The sequence below is a fragment of the Saccopteryx bilineata genome, chromosome 2 (assembly GCF_036850765.1).
Source record: "Saccopteryx bilineata isolate mSacBil1 chromosome 2, mSacBil1_pri_phased_curated, whole genome shotgun sequence".
Taxonomy (NCBI): Eukaryota; Metazoa; Chordata; class Mammalia; order Chiroptera; family Emballonuridae; genus Saccopteryx; species Saccopteryx bilineata.
The window spans coordinates 293,505,522-293,530,023 of record NC_089491.1 but is presented as its reverse complement, the minus strand read 5'-3'; the positions used below and the strand labels follow the sequence as shown (position 1 = coordinate 293,530,023).

Sequence of the window (24,502 nt, the reverse complement as noted above, 5' to 3'; positions counted from 1 at the left end):
AAAGCCAAGACTATTAATAACATTAAAACTTTGTTTTTAGATTAGAGTGCTTTTGATGGAACTTGAAGAAGCAAGGGGTAACCATGTAATTCGTGATGAGGAAGTAAGCTCTGCTGATATAAGCAGTTCATCTGAAGTAATATCACAGCATCTAGTATCCTACAGAAATATTGAAGAACTTCAACAGCAAAATCAGCGTCTCTTAGTGGCCCTTAGGGAGCTCGGGGAAACCAGAGAAAGGGAAGAACAGGAAACAACTTCATCCAAGTAAGCTCTTGACTACCTTGGTTTGTTCAGCAAACATTTATTGAAAACTTCCTATGTACTCTCAAAAATGCTGGATACTGGGAATATAATGGTTAGGAGAGAAAAAAAAATGACAGCAATACCAAAAAAAGAAAAAGAAAAAAGGTGGAAGGGACTCTGTGGATGAGCTTGATAATAAGATGACTAAGTAGATCATTTTAGTTCAGTATGTTTAGTGCTATAGTAGGTGAAAGCCTACTTGTGGGCGCGTAGAGGTAGAGAAACTGGCCTGGATAAGGAGAACACATGGCTGTGTGGAGAAGGTATGTAGGAATTACTCAAACAGAGTAAAGAATTTTTTTTTTAATGTGTTTGGTGCTAGAGGAGGAGGAATGGTTATGAAAGCAAGTAGACTGGAATTTAGACTGAGTGGAATTGGTTTAATTTTTGCTAACAAATTTTACAGATGACTGATGAGTATCTGAGCACTATATGGTTCTTAACAGCAGTAGAAAAGAGAATAAGATGAAAATGTACTTAATACTAGATGGTAAAAATACTTGGTATATGTGTACACTAGAAATTATAATTGCGTCTAAATCTCAAAGAAACAGACTTGCGATTTTTTTTTAGAATTAGTGAGCTTCAGCTCAAACTTGAGAGCGCCCTCACTGAATTGGAACAACTCCGTGAGTCACGGCAGCATCAGAAACAGCTTGTGGATTCCATAGTTCGTCAGCGTGATATGTACCGTATTTTGTTGTCACAAACAACAGGAGTTGTCATTCCTTTACAAGGTAGGTTTGTGTGTCTTATCTTAAAAGTTGTCAAGTCGGGAGGGGGGGGGAATTTTTTCCAATATGCATATTAGGAAGCTAATTTTGCAACATAAGCAGTATGCACTCTAAAGATGGCTACCATATATGATTAAACATAACAGGTCATCCATTCTAAAGCATATACCATTGTTTAGGTTTTTTTTTTTTTTTTTTTTTTTTTTTTTTTCATTTTTCTGAAGCTGGAAACAGGGAGAGACAGTCAGACAGACTCCCGCATGCACCCGACCGGGATCCACCCGGCACGCCCACCATGGGGCGATGCTCTGCCCACCAGGGGGCGATGCTCTGCCCATCCTGGGCGTCGCCATGTTGCGACCAGAGCCACTCTAGCGCCTGGGGCAGAGGCCACAGAGCCATCCCCAGTGCCCGGGCCATCTTTGCTCCAATGGAGCCTTGGCTGCGGGAGGGGAAGAGAGAGACAGAGAGGAAAGCGCGGCGGAGGGGTGGAGAAGCAAATGGGCGCTTCTCCTGTGTGTCCTGGCTGGGAATCGAACCCGGGTCCTCCGCACGCTAGGCCGACGTGTTTAGGTATTATTAAGAAAGAAGAAAGGCTGCTGTTGAACAGTGTGCATCTTAGAATCAATGAACTATGTTTATTTTGGTTATATTTGTTTTAACATTTAATCTAAAAACATCAGAAATAATCTTAATAGGTTATTTAGTAATTCCTTGTATTATAATCTCTGATTTCATTTAAATCAGTCTAGCTTGTTGAATTTAGTAATTTTAAGTATTTGCAAAGAAAAGGTTACGTGATTTGTTTTATTTTTTTGCATTTTTTTTGAAGCTTCAAGCTTAGACGATATTTCTCTTATGTCAACTCCAAAACGGTCAAGTACGTCCCAAACTGTTTCCACTCCTACTTCAGTACCTATAATTGAGTCAGCAGAGGCTATAGAAGCCAAGGCTGCCCTTAAACAGGTAAAGATCACACCTTTGCACCTGTATTTTGGGTTAGGTTTTTCAAGAACACAGTGTCGTCATCTAATACTTTCTCTAATATTTAGTTGCAGGAAATTTTTGAGAACTACAAAAAAGAAAAGGCAGATAATGAAAAAATACAAAATGAGCAGCTTGAGAAACTTCAGGAGCAAGTCACAGATTTGCGATCACAGAATACCAAAATTACTACCCAGCTAGATTTTGCTTCTAAACGGTAAATTTTCCTTTGTTAGAAAATTAACGAAGTCTAGAACTTGCTTCAGCAGCACATATACTAAAAATGGGACAATACAGAGATTAATTAGCATGTCCCCTGCACAAGGATGACTCACAAATTTGTAAATCATTTCATATTTTTTAACTTTAGGTGGTAGGCACATAATACAGTATATACAGATGATGTATCATTGAAGTATACACTTGAAATTGATACAATTTTATTAACTAATGTCACTTCAATAAGTTTAATTTTAAAAAATCACATTTAGACTCTTTAAAAATTAATGAAGTCTAAGTGGTAGACTTCAGTATTCAAATGAATCAAATTCAAAGATTAATTCTTCAATACTGTTCCTTTTTTGTGAACCATAATGCAGATGAGAAGCTATGGGGGTGCTATTTTAATATTGGTTAATGATTCTCTTGGGCATCTGTGCTAAAGAATCTAGATAGTTATTTTTAAGATGGTTATTTTTAATGATGTGCTAGTTGCTAGTTTTCCTTCCTGAGATTGAAAGGCCTATTTTTCCGTAGGACTTGGTCATTTTATAAATGCACCAGAGGGTGAGTGTGATGTGCGCAAATTCCATTCAGCCATTTCTGATTTAGGTAGAAGATACGCAGGTACTAACTACATAGTTAATTTTAGAAAAATTCACTTTCCTAATCACTTAACATAGTAAATCTCATTCCATAGTTGTTAGCTCCATTGAGTCCCTGATAGTTTAACGAGTAGGACAGTCGTTGCTGTGTATGCAGGCTTACCTCAGAGATACTGTAGGTTCAGTCCACTGCGATGAAACTAATATTGCAGTACTACATGTCAACACAAATTGTCTGGTTTCTCAGTGAATAAAATTATTCCAACATGATACTGTAGTGTGTTAAGTGTGCAATAGCATTATGTGTAAACAAAATGTATCTACATTAATTAAAAAATTTATTGCTTAAAAATGCTATCCACCATCTGAGCCCTCAACAAGCCATGATCTTGCCTGGGAAGAGTCTTGCCTGGTGTTCATGAAAATGCAGTGTCTGTGAAGCGCAGTGACATGAGGGACGCCTCTGTGACGTGATCCAGCCATGTTTTTGTAAGGATATGGCAGGCAGTCACCTCTGTAAATTTCAAGTTTTGATCTTCCAAATAAAAAGCATTTCCCCCTGTGTTCTGGCCAGCCATTTTCTAAGATTTCAAACACATAAGAAAACAGGGTGAAGAGATGGTGGAAATGAATGGCAAAAATCTTATCACTAACCAAGCGTAAATCTATAAAATTACATCAGTGTGGTGGCTATCTGGTGTAGCAACACTATATTGGCATTATTTTGAATTTGATTAAAATTCTTGTAAATGAATAAGATTCAAAACCACTGTGTTTCTTTAGAATTTGAATTTAAATGCTATCTTTGGTGTTCAAAAAAAAGTATAAAGGTGTTATTATTACAAAACCACTTTGTTATGTATTTAATAATTTGAAATTAAACTAATATGAAATTCTTTAAGAAACTAAGCTAGGATATAGCAGTTCAGTATCTTATACAATTATTTTTATTCATATAAGTTATGAAATGCTACAAGATAATGTGGAAGGATATCGCCGCGAAATTACATCTCTACAAGAGAGAAATCAGAAACTTACTGCAACAACTCAAAAGCAGGAACAGATAATCAATACAATGACGCAAGATTTGAGAGGGGCAAATGAAAAGCTAGCTGTTGCAGAAGTAAGACCAGTTTCTCATCCAACTTGCAGTATAAATTGCATTTGACATTTGTGTTTTCGGTTATTATTTTGGTTTTACTTGTTGGTATGACAGATATTTGAGAGGTTTGTGTATTACAAGTGCTTAAAGTGTCCAAATACAATTGAATCTTGATCAACATGAGTTTGAGCTTCACAGGTCCACTTATTCATTAGTTTGCATATAAGTGGACCCAATATAAACCTGTGCAGTTCAAATCCATGTTGTTCAGGAGTCAGCAGTAGTTATATACAAGGTTGGAAGTCTTTGGGTTTTCACCTGTGTAATCAGTTGGTGCCCCTAACTGCCACATTGTTGACAGGTTAGCTATGTCCAGTTGTACATCAGCGGGGTGATAGTTTCTATTAAAACTGAAGGAAGACAAGTTTGTTTTTCTATATTAAGATTTCCTTACAAGTCTTCCATTTCAAAATTTGTAAATCACTCTTTCTGTAGCTACAACAAAAACAAATGAATTCATTCTTGCTCATTTCTAATATGACAACATAAAAATTTTATTAGCATTGAACTTTATTTCTGAATTTGAACATGAAAATAAATGTCGACCAGAAATTGACTTTACTTTCAGCAAAATACTGAATTCTTTGATGGCTAATTTTTATGTAGTGTTTTGCTTTTTTATGATGTTATCTTTTTCAACTATTGATTATTATTTATGAACTAAGTGAAGTTGCCCCACACTTTACTTGTTGAGAAAGAAACTCATGAGCCAAGTGATTTGCTTATTTTGGGGCAGTCAAGTAATATTAGTTGCTTGGGACTTAAACAGGTTTTTTCTAAATCTGTTGACTATATCTTTTGTTTTTTTTATCTTTATGTTATCATGTTCTCCTTTTGGGAATGCATTTTTTCTAACTGGTATAATTTATGATTGATAGTTTATGACTTACATGTAAATATGAGTACTTTGAGGATACTGATCTTCAAACCCCCCCCCCCCCACCCAGCTTCCATGAGACTCAGTGGACTCTTCATAGGGACAAAAAAAGTTCAAATACATCAGTCAGCAGTCTCAAACCGCTAGTACCCAAGCTACCTTCTAAAATTTGCATAATTTAATAGTATTCAAGTACAACTGTAGCATAATTTTGTTTCTTTGACTTTCATATTTCTTTTATGTTGTTATTTAAGGTTGATTTATTAGAGCAAAGTAATTATAAGTATTTGTAGTAATTATGAGATTTTTTCCTTTGGTCGATTGATGTACCCAGTTATTTTTGCTTCATATATCAATACAAGACTAAGGTATATTTTCTATAGGATGAAGAGCTAATAGTCTCTAGTATTAAGAAATACGGAGTCCTGAAGGATCACTTTAACTTTATAATTTTATTATTACACTTGACACATTGTTTTTCAACTTATTTTTCATTTGTGTTTTTCTCAAGGTAAGAGCAGAAAACTTGAAAAAGGAAAAGGAAATGCTCAAATTGTCAGAAGTCCGTCTTTCTCAGCAAAGAGAGTCTTTGTTAGCTGAACAAAGAGGGCAAAACTTACTGCTAACTAACCTGCAAACAATTCAGGTAACCAAATAAAAAAGCACACGTACAAAACAGTTTTAAAATTAAATAGTTTTAACATATTTTCTCACTCTTCTTAATTAGAAATTTTTTGTCATGTGTTAGGATGGTCATTGAATTTTGAGGTTTATTAATACATATCAATATTCTAAATAAAACATTGAAAGAGACCTGAAACTCACGCAGTTGGCAGTTTTCATCCTCAGGTTCATTTTTGTAGAATGTTGCACATTTTGTTTACAAGATTAAATATTTGCTTTTTTTTTTGCACTAAAATTTGAAGGAATGTGAATGACTATTGTAATGATTTCTTTCCCCTAGTAAATAGATATTTTAATATGTAAAATATTAAAGTGCCTTTCTTCGTCAATATCATAGATCTTAACTTCATGTAGCAATGGGTTGTAATCCTGTAATCCCCTGAATCCTTTTATTTGTATTATTTTTTTACTTTTTTCTTAAGCATAACCAAAACTCTTTTCTTTAACCTTAGGGAATACTAGAACGATCAGAAACAGAAACCAAACAAAGGCTTAGTAACCAGATAGAAAAACTGGAAAATGAGATATCTCATCTAAAAAAGAAGTTGGAAAATGAGGTGGAACAAAGGCACACGCTTACTAGAAATCTAGATGTAAGTCTGTCAGGATTCTGAATTTCTGGAGCTCTGTTCATATTCAGCCGTCAAGCTGTGTGTGTACACATTGCCATCTCAGGTTGAAGCATGGTTTTCACAAGACTTCTTACACACTCAAGTTTTTCTTGCCTCTTTGTATGCTTAGTCTTTTTATTGGGTTCCATACATTGAGTTTTATCCTTTTGAGTGTTGGCTGTTTTTGTATTCCTGTAACTCTTGAGCTGTTCTGGGATATAGTAAAGTTAATTGAAAATAGTTTGATTCTCTTGAGTTTTGATTTTTATGATTTATTAGGCCTAAAGCAGTGCTCAGTCTAGAACGAATTATTCCCCAATACTGAGGTGAGACCGTCCTGAGTATCGCTTCCCAGTATTTGATGGACTGGGAGTTCTTTTAGTCTGGCTACTGGGAACAGGCACTGTTGCTGACTCTGTGAGCACCACTCTTCACACCGGTCTCTTTGGATGATTGTTGACCCTGTCTGGGGTGGTTTCATACTCATGTGCTGATCCATTTTGCTGAATATTCAAGAAGGATCCTCTGCAAATCCCCAGGGTGTTCTTAAGTGGGTAACTGTCTTCTCTGATTCTTTGTGTTATAGATTCGAGCCAGTTTGACCTTCCTGTACTCCCAGTCCTGGGTTCTCAGTTCAGGGAGTCTGCTGGCCTCTGCCTCTCTTCCCTTTCCCTGTGCCTTAGCCTGGATACTCTTAAGTCAGTGAGCTAGGGAAATTGTAGAGCTAGCCTGTCTGTGTCCTGTCAACCCACATTGTGATACTGGTTCATAGGTTGTGTCTGTTTTAGTTTGTTTCTTTGTTTTGGGGCAGGGGCTATTTCAGATGGCAGGGTAACTGTGGTTTCTGTTACTCTATCTTGGCCAGAGTTTTAAAGTTCTATAAAAAGATTAATTTGAACTTCTAGTTATTAAAGAATTTAAAAGCAGTGTTTGTAGGGTTAATGTATTTTTATCTTTTAGGTTCAACTTTTAGATACAAAGAGGCAGCTGGATACTGAGACAAATCTTCATCTTAACACAAAAGAGCTATTAAAAAATGCTCAGAAGGAGAACGCTACATTGAAACAGCACCTCAGTAACGTGGAAGTCCAGCTTGCCTCTCAGTCCTCACAGAGACCTGGTAAAGGTAAACAAATAGTTAGGTCCATAGTAAAGTGTCTTTAGAAACATTTGTGACATCTATTACTTAAATAGCCTTTTGTTTGTGGATACTCCTGAAAGAAAAAACACTTTTACTCTTTATATATGTAGTGAAGCTCTGTTTTAGGCCTAAATTAATATATTTGGAGACTTGAAAGATTGAGAATAGTTCTGTAGGCATCTGACCAAAGTATGTTCTTTGTTTTCCAAATGCTGAAACCGTTTATTGATGTTTTAAAAATATTTCTCTTGAGGGCTAATATTTGAGTTTTAAACTCTCTTTTTGAGATGGGGCTACTTGTTAAATCTGTAACAGTAAGGCTCACTTAACAAATAATAGTTTGGTGTCTTTCAGAGCAGTAGTCCTAATTTTTGCTCCTTGATAGCCTCTGGGATTTGTTTTGTTAGATTTTGCTTCTGTTTGGGGAATTTACCATTTCAAATGCAAATGTGTCTAGATAATCTTTCTATATGGTCTTATCTCAGTGGAAGAGAAATGAAAAACAATATAATTGTATATGTGTGTATATATATTGTATGTATGATTATGTAATAGTACTCTCTTATTGATACTATTTGATAAAAAAAAACTTCAGTCTGTAATCTCTTCCTTTTCCAAGAATTTTAAAATAAAAATTGGGCTAAATGATTTAAGATTTTGTGTTTTAGATAATAAAATTTAATTATATTCTTTTATAAATAACATTTTCATAATATTTATAATAGCAGATTTCAAATATTTGGCTTTTTAAAAGCAACATAATGACTAAATCACTGTTTTATGTTGGTATTTATTATGGGTTGATAAATACTTCATAGATAGTTAAGTTCTGCCACATTTGAGACTTAATCCTAATTTTACAAACCCTTTGATAATAGTTACCTCTTTTACCATTAAAATCTTAATTTTAAGAAAGCTGTTAAATCTTTTAGGTCAGCCTAGCAACAAAGAAGATGTGGATGATGTCCTGAGCCAGCTTAGGCAGGCAGAAGAGCAGGTGAATGACTTGAAGGAGAGACTCAAAACAAGTACTAGTAACGTAGAACAGTACCGAGCAATGGTTACGAGTTTAGAAGAGTCCCTTAACAAGGAAAAACAGGTATGTACAATTTTGAATTCAACTTTAATGCATTTAATTTTTTTTTCTTTTAATTAGAAGCCTGACCCTGGCCGGTTGGCTCAGTGGTAGAGCTTCGGCCTGGTGTGCAGGAGTCCCGGGTTCAATTCCCGGCCAGGGCACACAGGAGAAGCACCCATCTGCTTCTCCACCCCTCCCCCTCTCCTTCCTCTCTGTCTCTCTCTTCCCCTCCCACAGCCAAGGCTCCATTGGAACAAAGTTGGCCCGGGCGCTGAGGATGGCTCTGTGGCCTCTGCCTCAGGTGCTAGAATGGCTCTGATTGCGGCAGAGCGATGCCCCAAGATAGGCAGAGCATTGCTCCCTGGTGGGCATGCCGGGTGGATCCCGGTTGGGTGCATGCAGGAGTCTGTCTGACTGCCTCCCCGTTTCCAACTTCAGGAAAAGAAAAAGAAAAAAAAAAAAAAAGAAGCCTGCTGTGTGTAAGGCTCTGTGGTAAAGACGTGTTGGACTGACATCCTTGCACTTACCTCTTAAAAGTGCTGGGGTCTAATCAGCCAGATAAAAACAACCCACAAAATTCATAAAACAGGGGAGGTGTGTTGCTGTAGGAAAGGTACAGACCAGATGCTGATGTGAACAGGAAGTAGGTGAGGGCAGTGAGGAATATTAATTGTGAATGTGTCTCTTTAACAATTGTGAAATGTTTTGAATATCATATTTTGTAAAAATTACTGATTTTTTCCCTCAGCATGTCATAGCCATAACTTGTTTTAACTAGAAAGATCACTATCTTATGTTGAAGGATACAAAATTCATTTTGGAGGCCAAAGCTATAGTCTAGGGCCACAGTTTTAAAAGACATTTGTGGTTGACAATATGGAAATCAAAATATGTGGAGGAGGGTAATCCTTTCAGTAGTAGAAAGACAGATTTGGCAAGTGGATATGGGGTTTGTGGGAGAAATGAGAATTGGAAATTTTACTTGAGAAAAGAAAAATTGACCAGTAACGAAGTTGAGAGGTAAATTATGCTTAAATGATTTTGAACTTGAAATCATTTGATGGGTTTTTGAAAAGAAAAAATACAAGGCAAACAATAATTTTAGTAATTTTCAAATTTAGTTTAGATTTAGATAGAATAATTGTTTGATTTTAAATGTCTATAATTTTTGTGTCCTACTCTTGGGCTGATGGTGAAGGTGACAGAAGAAGTACATAAGAATATCGAAGTTCGTTTGAAAGAGTCGGCTGAGTTTCAGACACAGTTGGAAAAGAAATTGATGGAAGTAGAGAAGGAAAAACAGGAACTTCAGGATGACAAGAGAAAAGCCATAGAGAGCATGGAACAACAGGTAAATTGGGTTATTAACTGTATCAGTCTTCTTGTGTGTGTGCGTAAGTACTTGAATGCTTTTAAATAACTCATTAGTTACCATTCGGGTTATCTCAACAGATACTGATTAAACTCATACCCACCAATTTTAGTTTTATATTTTACTTTGCTCTGTACATCAGTTCATGTTTCCTTTCAATATTTTAGACTATATGTTAGTAGGTCTCAGTACTGCTTTTTAGAAACCACGGGCTGAGAACTGACTGTTGGGAGTATTAGTAGGCAGGGAATATGGAGCTGCAAAATGAGTGGATTATATCAGGCTATAACTATTTTAATTTTGTAAGAAATCCCATTGGGTTAATTGGGCTTTTATAAATTTGTCTTTAAAGTTTTTAAAAGTAAGTTTGCAATTAACTCTGGTTTTAATCTTATTCTTTCCATGGAGTTGTCTGAGTTAAAGAAAACACTGAATAGTGTTCAGAATGAAGTACAAGAAGCTCTTCAGAGAGCAAGCACTGCTTTGAGTAATGAACAGCAAGCCAGACGCGACTGTCAGGAACAAGTAAGTGTTGCTCTCATAGCCCGGATTGATAAATGAGCTTTGACCCTAGGGAAATTAATGCATTTTGGGGATTGGTGAACCTTACAGAAATGCAAAGTTATTTCTACTTCTGTGGAACTTGGACCAAGATCATTAGAAAAGTTTAGATGAAGGCTAAAAGTACATAGTGTAATAGTCAATAACAAAACAACCTTGACAGGCCCTGGCCGGTTGGCTCAGCGGTAGAGTGTTGGCCTGGCGCGTGGATGTCCCAGGTTCGATTCTCGTCCAGGGCACACAGGAGAAGTGCCCATCGGCTTCTCCACTCCTTCTCCTCTCCTTCCTCTCTCTCTCTTCCCCTCTCGCAGCCAAGGCTCTAGTGGAGCAAAGTTGGCCGAGGCGCTGAGGATGGTTCCATGGCCTCCACCTCAGGTGCTAGAATGACTCCAGTTGCAACACCCCAGAGGGGCTAAGCATCGCCCCCTGGTGGGCATGCCGGGTGGATCCTAGTCCGGTGCATGCAGGAGTCTGACTGCCCCCCACCACAGCCCCTCTTCTCACTTAGGAAAAATACCAAAAAAAAAAAAGAAAAGACAAATGCGGGACAAATACAAAGATAGGAGTAGGAGATTAAATGTGTAATTGCTCTTGTTTGCAAACATTTTTTTTTCTACTTCAGTCCTTCCTTAGTTCTGATTGTAAAACTGTATTGTAAACAAGATAAATACCTTCCTCAGCAAAACAATTTTTAATACATTACTGAGGTTATGGACTTTTATACACCACACTTTACAGAGCTTTTCACTACTCTATACAGCTTAAAAAACAAAACCACATTATTTGTTGCAAGTACGTATATACATATAACCACATATGCATGTGTGATAAAGCTTTTTATAATTTTTTATGAACAAAAATGGTAAAACACAATTCAGAGTAATGGGGATTATTAAAATGGTAGAATGAGAAATGAATATCTGTGGTAATATTGCTAATGTTTCCATTCTAAGTTGTATATTAATTGCCATTTATTTGATTACTAGTCTTTATTGCTTATGTAACATGTATATGTACCCCAGTTACTTTAAAAGTGGAATACAGGGGGAAAGGCTTCAAGGGTAAATAAGACAAAAATGGTTTGTCCTTGGCTCATTGCCAAACAGCGTAACATTGAAGATTAAAATCAGAGGATGTTTCTGTACCACAATTTTTAAATTAATTATTTCCATTTCTCTTAATTCATGTGTGTATGCATGTATTTTACATAAGTGAGTTATATTTTGCTTTTATTTTATAAAATCTGTTCCAAATTGCTAACTACGTAGTCTTCATAAGTTTCATTTGGACTAGTTCTTCAGTAGATAATAGTATAACTTTTAGCTGTTCTATTTTGGTGTATTTATATTATCTCCACTTTTATTATTTTAAATAATGCAGTGTGCATCTTCTGTACTGATGAGCCTTAGGTTTTTAGTCTTTTGCGTCAGTGGGGGAATAATTTCTTTCAGGCTAAAATCGCCGTGGAAGCTCAGAACAAGTATGAGCGAGAGCTGATGCTGCATGCCGCTGATGTGGAGGCTCTGCAGGCCGCCAAGGCGCAGGTGGCCAAGATGGCATCACTGCGGCAGCATTTGGAGGAAACCGCCCAGAAAGCAGAGTCACAGTTGTTGGAGTGTAAAGCATCGTGGGAGGAAAGAGAGAGAGTGTTAAAGGTATTACTGTGCATCCTAACAGAATGCTCTGGAGAATCGAAAAGTTTGAGTTTCTCTGTTTAGTATGCATGAGAAAAACTATTATGACAGAGTATTGGCTTACAGGATGAAGTTTCCAAGTGTGTGTCTCGCTGTGAAGATCTAGAGAAACAAAACAGATTACTTCATGATCAGATTGAAAAATTAAGTGACAAGGTTGTTGCCTCTGTGAAGGAAGGTATACAAGGTCCACTGAATGTATCTTTCAGTGAAGAAGGAAAATCTCAAGAACAAATTTTAGAAATTCTCAGGTAAAGCCAATGTATTTTTGGTGCTTTATTTCTGTGATATAACAGCTGTAGTTATCTACAAATGTATACATTATAGGGGATGGTTGTGAGCTCTTTAGATACAAAGCTCATACCGTCTCTTATTGACTAACACACCAACTGCCACTCAATTAGTGGTCATTTTGAACTTACACAAGTATGCTCATGTAAATAAATGGCATTCAGTTAAACTTGCATGGGTTCTTTGACAAACTAAATGCCTTTCGGGTCATTTTTCAGATGAATATTTCTAAAGCCACCATTTATAATAAATCTTTCTCTCATTTTTAATGAAAATATAAAAATAGTTGTTAAAGTGAATAATCTTGTCATCTTAAAATTACTCAAATTTTGAAATATCATTGTCATGTTTTATTCAAATAGAATCTCATCTATTCTTGCAGATTTATACGACGAGAAAAAGAAATTGCTGAAACGAGATTTGAGGTGGCTCAGGTTGAGAGTCTGCGTTATCGACAAAGAGTTGAACTTTTAGAAAGAGAGCTGCAGGAACTGCAGGACAGTCTCAATGCTGAACGGGAGAAAGTCCAGGTATATATCCACGCGTGAAAAAAGCAGTCGTTAAATCAAGTGAAGAGGTCATTTTAGTTCCTAATAACATAAAATTTAATTTGAAATGAGCATTCTTCCTAAACTTACCAGTTTATTAAACATTATTAAACACTGATATAATATTGTGGTAAGAGACTAGTGGTAACCAGACTTCCTGGTTTCAAATTCTAACTTCATATCATGAGATGTATGCCTTGGGTACATTAACTTCCCTGCTTTCAAATGTCATCATCTGTAAAACTGGAATGGACATTAATAATGAAGATTAAGTGAATTAGTACACATGAAGCATTTAGAATCCTGTCTGGTGCATAATAAGTGCTTAAATTCCAGTTATCTTAATTTGTTGTAGTTGTCATTACATATCCATCAAAAGTCATTCTAGGATAACATGGTGGATTGAAACTGCTACAGAATATTTCTTCCTCAGCAAAAGATCAAAAAATAGCAATTATAAACCAAAGAAAGAAAAAGAAGATGCTATATAGTGAATGGATGGTCATATCACAAGCTTGACCCTTTAACCCTCACTAACACCCAAAATCTTATTGCATGACCTCATTCTAAGGACGTGGCAGTAATAACACCCCACATGGAAAGAAGGAAATCAGGAACTTGAATCATTTATCTTCTTTTAACTGATAGGTAGTTCGAATAACTGCTAGAGAGAAACTATTGAAACAGGATATATGAATTTACATTTTCAGGCAAGTTGAAAGTTTGAGAATTACATCACCTTGAGAAAACAATTCAAATTCAAATATATCCCCTTGTAGAAATAATACACAGATCCTTTAATTCAGTGGAGGAAAAGAGGCAGAATCAGGGTTTCTAACAAAGATGGCATATTTTTTGTTGTTCCTTTGGTTTATAGAAAGGCAAATAATACTTAAAAATGCCCAGTCCACAAACAGGTTTACGATGTGGGGGTCAGGGGAATCAACTCTTAGAGTCAGAAGGTCAAAAAGTACCACATTATATCAAAAATGATAGATTGTCTGCCCGCTGTGAATGAACGCTGCAGCATAGCAGCCATGAGCCATCGCTTTAAAAATGGTTAGGGAATGAAGTAACGTGTGAAAGGTGGATAATTACACCCAACGAGAACAGGAAGGAGTTCTTTACTGTTGACAAACTCTCAGTAAAAGTGGTCAAAACCAAAGGGATGAAACGATTGAATGAAATAAAAAAGAATTGCTGGAAAAGGGCAGGTGGGGGAAATAATTTTATTTTGGAATTATTAATAAATTCAGTCCACCAAGAAAAAGAAAGCAATCTGGATTGCTGTTTTCACCTAATGGTAAAATGGATTATTTGTTGGTGGGGTTTGTAGTTTCTTTTTTACTTTCACCTTTGTGATTTCTTACATTTGTTTAAAGTCTTTGTAATTAGCATGCACTGCAGAAAAATAAACATGAAATTTTCAAAAACTTGAGTTTTAAAAGTTAATATTTAAAACCTCACTTGTTGCAGGGAAGATTCAAACTGGTAGGAAAAGATAGTCTTTACCTAGTGGTAGACGATGTGTAAGCGTGTGTGAAATCTTCCAGGTAACTGCAAAAACGATGGCCCAACATGAAGAACTGATGAAGAAAACTGAAACAATGAACGTAGTGATGGAGACCAATAAGATGCTAAGAGAAGAAAAGGAAAGACTAGAACAGGATCTACAGCAGATGCAAGCAAAGGTTTGTAATTTTTTAATAGTAGAAGCATGTTTATTTTATTAAAATTATGAATTTTTATATCAGGTATTTTAAAAATTGGCATTATTTTCAGGTGAGGAAACTAGAGTTAGATATTTTACCATTACAAGAAGCAAATGCTGAGCTAAGTGAGAAAAGTGGTATGTTGCAAGCAGAGAAGAAGTTATTAGAAGAAGATGTCAAACGTTGGAAAGCACGTAACCAGGTAAATGCAATTAAACCTATTCCAAAAAATGGAAATGTTGATTTTTTTAAAATAGGGTAAAATTTAAGGAAATAAATTATTTGAAGAACTAGCAAAAATTTACTATGTTTAACAGTTGAAGTACAACATGGTACATATACATACAACTCAGTTTTTAAAATGTTTTTATGTTTTGTAAAAATGACTAATTTAGGTCTTTTAATTCTAAATTTAGGCTTTCACTTTTCTCTTAAAATACTTTTATATATGAAAAATGGATTTATAATTTATTGAAGCACTTAAAGATGGCTTATTTACTGGAAACCGTTTTTAGGAAGACAAAATCATTTCACAGAAGACAGTTAGAAACTCCAGCTCTATTCAGACAAAAGGTTGAAAGTCTGTCTTGCCACATCTGTTTTGTGAGACTTTTTTTAAACTCCTGAGCCAATTTTTCTCATTTGTAATAATGAGGGCAAAATACTACTTTTCATGTTACAAAAATTAGGTAATAAAGATAATGCCCTGGCATGGTAACCGTTGTTATCTAAGTCAGTCAGACTGTAGATCTTAAGAGACTATTTAATTTTTTATTTTTTTATCACAGACAATCTGAAAAGTCAAGGAAGGAGGGTGATCTATGCAAATTTACATATACAAAGTTGGGCAAGAGTAAGCTTACAGTTGTTTGTATGGAAAGTAGTAATACAACAGTTAATAAATAATAATAAAAGGGCAAAACTTATTTCATGTACTCAAAATTGTAAACCTACTTTTGCCTTACCTTGTATTCCTATTAAATTGTGCTGCCTTTTTTCCTAGTGAATCAGTTATAGTTGGGATTTTCACTTTTTACCCCTAGATTATAATGCATTAAGAACATTTTTTCTTTGTTAATGTCACTTAATGAAATTAGGTATTTAATATTAAAAGCTTGTAGATTTTTGGATCTCTTTGGCTCTATTGTAACTATTCTGAAGTGTTTATCTGTAACTATTAAAATATATATAATGAATAATAACATTTACCTTATTTTCCCTTTCCATTTTGGCTAGACTTTTTAGCTAGACACACTAGAGCTTTGATTTTAATTATCTTAGAGTTTGGTGCTTTGTTACCGTATATACAAGATACCTAATGTAAACATTACTAAGTGTTCTATTTAATCGCACATTAGTTTGATAAAACCTGTGAAACCCTGTTACACATTTTTGCTATTTTAGCATCTAATAAATCAACAGAAAGATCCAGATACTGAAGAATATCGGAAGCTCCTTTCTGAGAAGGAGGTTCATACCAAGCGTATTCAGCAGTTAACGGAAGAAGTTGGGAGACTTAAAGCTGAGATTGCAAGGTACAGGAGATCTTAACTATTTCAACCAAAAGGGTTTTTTGTTGTTGTTGTTTTTGTTTTTTTGTATTTTTCTGAAGCTGAAAACGAGGAGGCAGTCAGATTCCTGCATGCGCCCGACTGGGATCCACCTGGCATGCCCACCAGGGGGCGATGCTCTGCCCATCTGGGACGTTGCTCTGTTGCAACCAGAGCCATTCTAGCACCTGAGGTGGAGGCCATGGAGCCGTCCTCAGCGCCCGAGCCAACTTTGCTCCAATGGAGCCTTGGCTGTGGAAGGGGAAGAGAGAGAGAGGAAGGAGAGGGGGAGGTGGAGAGAAGCAGATGGGGCTCTTCTCCTGTGTGGCCTTGCCAGGAATCGAACCTGGGACTCCTGCACACCGGGCCGACGCTCTACCACTGAGCAAACTGGCCAGGGTCAATCAAAAGTTTTGTAATGAACTTATATTGTTGTCTTTTTAAAGATAAGTAGTTGAATATTAAAATTAATGTTTTTGGTTACTTTTTTAAAGATTTAATGTCAGTTCACATCATAATCTCTCTATATATGATATATAATGCTTGACAGCTTGCAATTTTTTTTTTTTACAGAGAGAGGGATAGACAGGGACAGACAGACAGGAACAGAGAGATGAGAAGCATCAATCATTAGTTTTTCATTGCACATTGCGACACCTTAGTTGTTCATTGATTGCTTTCTCATATGTGCCTTGACTGCGGGCCTTCAGCAGACCAAGAAACCCCTTGCTTGAGCCAGTGACCTTGGGTCCAAGTTAGTGAGCTTTTGCTCAAACCAGGTGAGCCCATGCTCAAGCTGGCACCTTGAGATCTCGAACCTGGGTCCTTGGCATCCCAACCCAACGCTCTACCCACTGCGCCACCACCTGGTCAGGCGCAAATTTTTGTTATATGTATTTTTTTTACTTGTAACAGTAGCCTAGCATTTTATCTCCGCTATAATAATATTACTTAATTTTTAAAATGAGAAAGCTAAAATTCAGAAAAGTACCTAACATTATAGTCAGTAATTGTTAAACCCATATTCTTTATTTCACGGTCACCTGATTTAAGTTTATGATAAAGTAGGGTTTAGCAAACCAGAATCCAGAGGTTTCTGGATTCAGCCTATAAGCTAAGAATGGTTTTTACAGTTTTAAAGCATTCTGTAAAAGGAAGAAGAACATATAACAAGGACTGTGTGCTCTACAAAACCTAATATATTTACTTGATACCCAATTGAGTGGAGTATAGATTTTGCTATCAGGCAGATGTGCATTAAAACTTATGTATCAACACTTATTACTGTGTAAAATTGTGCGTGTTACTTGACACTTGTAACTTGGTTTTCTTATCTCTAACATGGGCATTATGCCTTATAAGCAAATAAGATCTTTATAAAGAACCACAGATTCATAAGTTAAAGAGTTACTGTAGTGTGTGGGGTTTTTTTTAAGGATTTTTAAATAAAAATCTCAAGCAACACAATAAAAATGTAAATTAAAGGATTTTAAAACTTCAAAGTCTCATATACTTAGTCTTTGTTTTTTTGTTGTTTAGATCAAATGCATCTTTGACTAACAATCAGAACTTAATCCAGAATCTAAAGGAAGATTTAAATAAAATAAGAGCTGAAAAGGAAAGCATCCAGAAAGACTTAGATTCTAAAATAATTGATATCCAAGAAAAAGTCAAAACTATTACTCAAGTCAAGAAAATTGGACGTCGATACAAAACCCAGTATGAGGAACTCAAAGCGCAGCAGGATAAGGTATTTTGAAGTGATTTCCTTATGATGTGCATACTAATATTTATATATAAAACATATATAATTTTGATATACACAGATTATACATAATTTTATATATCAGGGTGACATAAAAATCTTGTATCTTCATAACTTTTATTATTGGTTTTTAGATTGTAAACTTGGGTCTAAGGTAATATATGATACCATGACTTAAGATTAGCTCTTAAATATGTCCAAAAATGCACTGTAAATTTATAAAGAAATTTTAATAAGTGCTAGGTATTTTAATTCAGTTTTTCAGTTTCCAGTATTGTCTCTTTTCAAAACTATGTGCTTATAACTCATTGTTGACTAAAATTGTGTATATCAAAAAATAATAGTCTTTATAATTAATCAGGTTGTGTTATGTACTTTTAAATAAGTAGTTAACCACCTTCAAAAAGAATTTTAAAATTCTTGCTAGATTTTGAATTAGCATTTTGTTTTTTATTCCTAGAGATAAAAGAACTGTATATTGACTTAATGACATATTTTACGTTTGTTAAATTAGAAAATATATAAAGGAAAAAAATTGAAAATTTCTTTTTGTGCAGTGTTAACCACTTTCAGTATGCTTTTCTTTACTTATGAGTAATTTGTCATTCTGAACAATTTATGTCAATGCATCTTCATCCTGATTAGCTGGTTAATATTCAGTTTTATGGAAAACCCTAACCTATTTGACTAATAACTTTTAGACATTAAAGTTGTTGCATAGAAAGTAATTTATGAGTACCCTTAAATTTCTTTGCATGAACTTGGGATTACTGAATATAAATGTGGGTATATTATTACTATTTTTTGTATTAGGTCATGGAGACCTCAGCTCAGTCTTCTGGAGACCATCAGGAACAGCATGTCTCTGTCCAGGAAATGCAGGAGCTCAAAGATGCCCTTAACCAAGCTGAAACAAGGTCAAAGTCACTTGAGAGTCAAGTAGAGAATCTGCAGAAGGTATGAGTATGAGGTAGTAAAAGGTGTACATCCCAAGTCTTGTTGAATACCTAAAGACATAGAATGGAATATTATTCAGTCTCAAAAAGGAATTAAAAAAGAAATCTATGTTAGGCATTGACACTTTCTCCTATCATATGGAAATATATATATATATATATATATATATATAATAGTTTTTACTTTGAATAACTCACGTATGTGGATAGTATCTAATCATCTTCAAGTGTTTGCTTACTTGTCTTGACCAGCATTTTATGTTTCTAAAGTTTATACTTCCATTTAATAAAAAAAAGTTTTACATTTTATGTTTGTAGGACATAGAGTTTATATCAATATGATTGATTTTACATAATAATTATGTTGTTTCCCTTTAAAAGACATTATCTGAAAAAGAGGCAGAAGCAAGAAATCTCCAGGATCAGATTGGCCAGCTTCAGTCCGAACTTGCACGGCTTCGTCAGGATCTTCAAGATAGAACCACACAGGAGGAGCAGCTCCGACAGCAGATCACTGAAAAGGAGGAAAAGACGAGAAAGGCTATTGTTGCAGCAAAATCAAAAATTGCGCATTTAGCTGGTAAATTTCTGTATACTTTTAAGTTTTGAACTTGATAGTAAAAGTTAATCGATGTGGGCTTAAAATTAAGTGGAAAGGAGAAAAAGTAAATACTATAAAATGATTTTGTGTGTGTGTTAAATAGTAGGTTTATTTAATTAGACACAAAATAGTACAGTCTTAATTTTCAATGGATGGGGATGTCTTTGACATATGAAGTCTTTCTTGTGAATTGGTAGTGAATAGATAGGAGTACTGCTGCCCTGCTTTGGTGTGTAACGGTTACAGCCTTTGGCTTCACAGTATACTGTCCAGAGGCCTTCTCTGAACTCCTACTTGGCATTGGGTCTTACCAGTCTGGGGACTTCTCTGTGTCTTCTTTCATTGAGGCCCTTCAGGGAAAGTATGTCAGTCTTAGGAGGAGCCCAGTGTTGCAACACTCAGGGCCGTACTGTACCTCACTGGCCAGACTGTTTACCAGGCAGAAAAATTACTAATTAGTTTGGGTTTTTAAAGAGCAGGGTTTTATAATGATCTCTACGCTAGTGTTCTAGCAACAAATAAGATAAAAAAATATGAAGTTGAATATATATATAATAGATTATATGAAATGAAAGTTTTGCAGTTTATAATATTCTTGTATTTGATAATAAATTGAAATATTAAAGTCCTTTTAAAAGGACCTGCTGGCTGCTGTTTATGGTAGATCTTTTATCTTTTTGAGGTCTTTGTTAGGAAAAGTTACATAATTTTATGTTAGAGTAAGTATATTTTATAATATACAAGTATAAATACAAATATGTTTAGAAGTTTGCCTATTGAGATGTACAGTTTATCAGAATTATTGTAAATGTAAAAATTCAGGAATGAAATCACATAGTACTGTTAGTATCTATTAAGCACATAAACTTTATTTCCAGTGTTTGATTATAATATTAATACAATCAAATGAATACTTCTTTAGGTGTGAAAGATCAGCTAACTAAAGAAAATGAGGAGCTTAAACAAAGGAATGGAGCCTTAGATCAGCAGAAAGATGAATTAGATGTTCGTATGACTGCTCTTAAATCCCAGTATGAAGGTCGAATTAGTCGCTTGGAAAGAGAACTCAGGGAGCATCAAGAGAGACACCTTGAACAGAGAGATGAGCCTCAAGAACCTACTAATAAGGTGATTAGCTACTTCTGTTTAAATGGCAAATCTTGTACATTTTACTTGAAGGTGTCTGCTGATTGAGGAGCCTTTATCAGTGAATTTTGTCTAAACCAAGATACAGAGAGAATTAACAAAAGTAAATGTTTTGATGGCATGGTTTAGTTGAGTCTTGTGGGATAGGCACAGTAATTCATAGTTTTCTTTTTATATAGGTCCCAGAACAGCAGAGACAGATCACGTTGAAAACAACACCAGCTTCTGGTGAAAGAGGAATGTGAGTTTCAGTTCTTTTATAGTCTGTCTTTCTCTTTTAAGGTTCAGGGAAGATCTTGTGATCTTTGGGGAGATAACAAATCTATACTACGTTTGTTACAAAAGTGTGTCTCATCAGGTGGAACTTTGTGTCAAGGAAACATCTTTCATCTTTTAGTTTGTGATTATTGTCTAAGAGGGCTATTGATTTTCTCTGTGATGTTAAGGATACAAATATAAGAGGCTGGGTTGAGACAGGAAAGTGAACAACAGCTGAGTACATTTCACATTGTCAGGATGCAGAGTATTTCCTGCACAGGTTGTAATGCTTAAATTCAAAACCTCTTCAATAAGAGCATTGACAGATTTAGTGAACAAAAAATATAGAACTGTACTGTCTCTCTCTCTCTCTCTCTCTCTCTCTCTCTCTAATCTGCTAATAGTCTACTGAAAGCAGTGTTAGGAAAAACAGAGTTAGTAAGGTCTGAATGCATATTAAGGTCATACTGTTGAACACTCCAGGAAATATCAGTGCTTCGCTTTCAATACAGTATATGTATATTCTTTATAAATAATATTTAGAGTAATTCAGTTATTCTTGTGTTTTCCTCTCTGTTAAGTGCCAGCACATCAGACCCACCAACAGCTAATATCAAGCCAACCCCTGTTGTGTCTACTCCCAGTAAAGTGACAGCTGCAGCCATGGCAGGGAATAAGTCCACACCCAGGGCCAGTATCCGCCCAATGGTTACACCTGCAACTGTTACCAATCCGACCACCACCCCAACAGCTACCGTGATGCCCACTACACAAGTGGAGTCGCAAGAAGGTAAGTAAAGTAATGCAGATATGAGTGCTGGCTGCTTGCCTAGATTTATCTGAGAGGATGACAGTAACTTTAAGGATAAATGAAGCTTCAACGGAAGCTAAAGTCAGGCATGATTTAAAAGTGGGCAGTTGTATTTTCAAATGAATACCTCCCAGGAGACATGTTAATGCAGCTGATTTCCTCCCTTCCTGCTTTATTGTGTTTTTAACTGAAGAAGGGGGCAAATTCACCCCTATAGTATATGGCGTGTTTTTCAAGGACCAGAATTTCCACTTGTAATGGCTAAGAAAGATGATAGGAAGTACTAAGTCACTAGTTGAGCCCAAGCATCACTTTTTCATTGAAATTGATCTTTTAATTGCTCTCTACTTGATTCCCATAGCATTTGCTTGCTCACTACAGCAATTATAATTCTACTCCATTAGAGGGAGTTCCTAAAGGGTATGAATTTTCATTATTTTGATCCTTTTATACAACCCCTAGATAGGTAGGTGTTTAGTAAAACTTTACTAAATACAATTTCCTTGGCTTCTTATCTAAATAAATGTTAGAATTTAGTGAATTATTCAAGTATTTAGGAATATGTAATATAAATGTACAGATATATTCGCTATAAAAGAACAGAATATTTCAGCTACATTCAGTACAATGATTTTCAGATATATTACGAATTAAACTTAATAGTAATTTTATTTCAATTAAAAATAAAATGATGCCTAGTAAAAACTCATATTTGACTCTGAGCATCTACATTTTATTTTATGTAGTTTTATATAATTTAAGTAGATCAAAAACAGTTTCAGATCTTTATTTTAATTAACTACTTTATCGGTCACATAGGCAATACAAAAATGCATAATGCATTACCTTTACCCTCTGTTTTTGTATAGGGGGTAAGAGATATATATACACAGTAAGTATGCAGAATGTCACCTATAACACAGACTAGGGAAGATAACCCCAGCTTTGGAAAGAATAGAAGCCTTAATACATTAAATACTGTAATTACTTTTCAGCCATGCAGTCGGAAGGGCCTGTGGAACATGTTCCGGTGTTTGGAAGCACAAGTGGATCTGTTCGTTCTACTAGTCCTAACGTCCAGCCTTCTGTTCCTCAACCTCTACTAACTGTTCAGCAGCAAACACAGGCTACAGCTTTTGTGCAGCCCACTCAACAGAGTCATCCTCAGATTGAACCTGCGAATCAAGAGCCGTCTCCAAACATAGTGGAGGTGGTTCAGAGTTCGCCAGTTGAGCGGCCTTCTACTTCCACTGCAGTATTTGGCACGGGTAGGATTCATTTTAGAATGAAGTGAGAGTAGGCCTGTGCATTTGTAGTTTCCTGGGTAGAATGCATACAGATGATTCTTTGTAAGCACTGTATGTGTCTTCTACTAGGTGTTAAGTGTATGGATGGGTTCCTAACAGTTTATTTCATGTTTAGTTTTATAAGTTAAGTGTGTCTAAATTGAGTTAATTATCATGCTCTAATTCAAGTTTTCAATTATGTAATTTCAAAGTCTCAGCTACCCCAAGTTCTTCTTTGCCGAAGCGTACACGGGAAGAGGAAGAGGACAGCACCATGGAAGCGTCAGACCAGGTCTCTGATGATACCGTGGACATGCCTCTTCCAAAGAAATTGAAAAGTGTCACACCTGTAGGAACTGAGGTGTGTAAAGGTCCTTCTGTTTGTTTATACTTCTATCAGTACAGCCAAGCTATTCCTCAGTTGCACCGTTATCAGGTGAATGGCCTATGGGGCCCAAATCCAGTAAACTCTTAACTTACTACACAGTTTCCCCTAACAATTCAGACATTGTTGCTTTTGCCTACCATGTTTTATATCCTTTGCATATCTTTAATTAAGTTCGTTCCCATTTCAATTTTAAAAATACAGTTACAAAATGTAAGTTGAATCCCCTTTCATATTTTTTAATTTAAAGAATAAGGAAGTTTATAGTCTAATGGACATTTTAAATTGTTACCTGCTATCTTTTTTTCAGATTTACCAAAATTATAGCCCTTTATTTTCTTTTTTGAGGATAAATTATAATGAATTGTTTTACTGTCAGATATTGAAACTACTAATTTCATTACCTTGTATTTAACTAATTCTGATAAGCCTAATTTTGTATTACTGAAGAGGAATGAGATTATATTTTATGAGTAAAATATAAATGAACATTTCAGATGTACATTTTATAAAATTACAGATGAGTTTTATGTTATATTAGGAGAACTAGCATAGCGCTTTATTCGTGAACTGATGTGAGTAACACACTTGTATATTGTGATTCAGGAAGAAGTCATGGCAGAAGAAAGTATTGATGAAGAAGAGACTCAAGTATACAACCAAGATTCTCAAGATTCCATTGGGGAAGTAAGTAAAATATATTTAAAATAACAAATTGTTGTTTTTAGTGAACAAAATTAGCTTTGACAATTGAATCATTATTTGGACTTTTTTTGTAATTGTCTTATTTTATAGTTAATGAAGTATTAAAATTACCAGTGCAATTTCTGCTTTTTTTTGCTCCTAATTAGTATAATACCTTCTGAACTTTATTAAAGAAATGTTTATTTATATTTAGCACAGATTTTCCATGCTAAGAGCTGTCATGAGTAAAGATTATCCAGGGCCCTGGCTGGTTGGCTCAGCGGTAGAGCGTCGGCCTAGCGTGCGGAGGACCCGGGTTTGATTCCTGGCCAGGGCACACAGGAGAAGCGCCCATTTGCTTCTCCACCCCTCTGCCGTGCTTTCCTCTCTGTCTCTCTCTTCCCCTCCCGTAGCCAAGGCTCCATTGGAGCAAAGATGGCCCGGGCGCTGGGGATGGCTCTGTGGCCTCTGCCTCAGGCGC

The 24,502-nt window shown here is 35.6% G+C and overlaps 1 protein-coding gene and 1 non-coding gene across 3 annotated transcripts in view; both read left to right on the top strand.

Moving 5' to 3' along the window:
• The window catches only part of TPR (translocated promoter region, nuclear basket protein), a 59,759-nt gene that overhangs the window by 12,996 nt on the left and 22,261 nt on the right, over positions 1-24,502 (top strand). For both annotated transcript variants that reach the window (XM_066261350.1, XM_066261349.1), the window contains exons 15-40: positions 41-267; positions 880-1,043; positions 1,873-2,006; positions 2,093-2,241; positions 3,809-3,971; positions 5,399-5,533; positions 6,024-6,164; positions 7,143-7,308; positions 8,256-8,422; positions 9,600-9,752; positions 10,182-10,298; positions 11,786-11,989; positions 12,095-12,279; positions 12,702-12,849; positions 14,421-14,558; positions 14,650-14,781; positions 15,984-16,114; positions 17,669-17,879; positions 18,708-18,851; positions 19,232-19,430; positions 20,374-20,579; positions 20,777-20,838; positions 21,437-21,645; positions 22,662-22,934; positions 23,165-23,313; positions 23,944-24,024. In XM_066261350.1, the coding sequence (XP_066117447.1) occupies positions 41-267; positions 880-1,043; positions 1,873-2,006; positions 2,093-2,241; positions 3,809-3,971; positions 5,399-5,533; positions 6,024-6,164; positions 7,143-7,308; positions 8,256-8,422; positions 9,600-9,752; positions 10,182-10,298; positions 11,786-11,989; positions 12,095-12,279; positions 12,702-12,849; positions 14,421-14,558; positions 14,650-14,781; positions 15,984-16,114; positions 17,669-17,879; positions 18,708-18,851; positions 19,232-19,430; positions 20,374-20,579; positions 20,777-20,838; positions 21,437-21,645; positions 22,662-22,934; positions 23,165-23,313; positions 23,944-24,024 (4,188 nt within the window). The remainder of the gene's footprint in view (positions 1-40; positions 268-879; positions 1,044-1,872; positions 2,007-2,092; positions 2,242-3,808; positions 3,972-5,398; positions 5,534-6,023; positions 6,165-7,142; positions 7,309-8,255; positions 8,423-9,599; positions 9,753-10,181; positions 10,299-11,785; positions 11,990-12,094; positions 12,280-12,701; positions 12,850-14,420; positions 14,559-14,649; positions 14,782-15,983; positions 16,115-17,668; positions 17,880-18,707; positions 18,852-19,231; positions 19,431-20,373; positions 20,580-20,776; positions 20,839-21,436; positions 21,646-22,661; positions 22,935-23,164; positions 23,314-23,943; positions 24,025-24,502) is intronic.
• On the top strand, positions 2,282-2,385 carry LOC136327950 (U6 spliceosomal RNA). Its single transcript, XR_010730003.1, has one exon. It is a non-coding gene; the product is annotated as a U6 spliceosomal RNA (small nuclear RNA).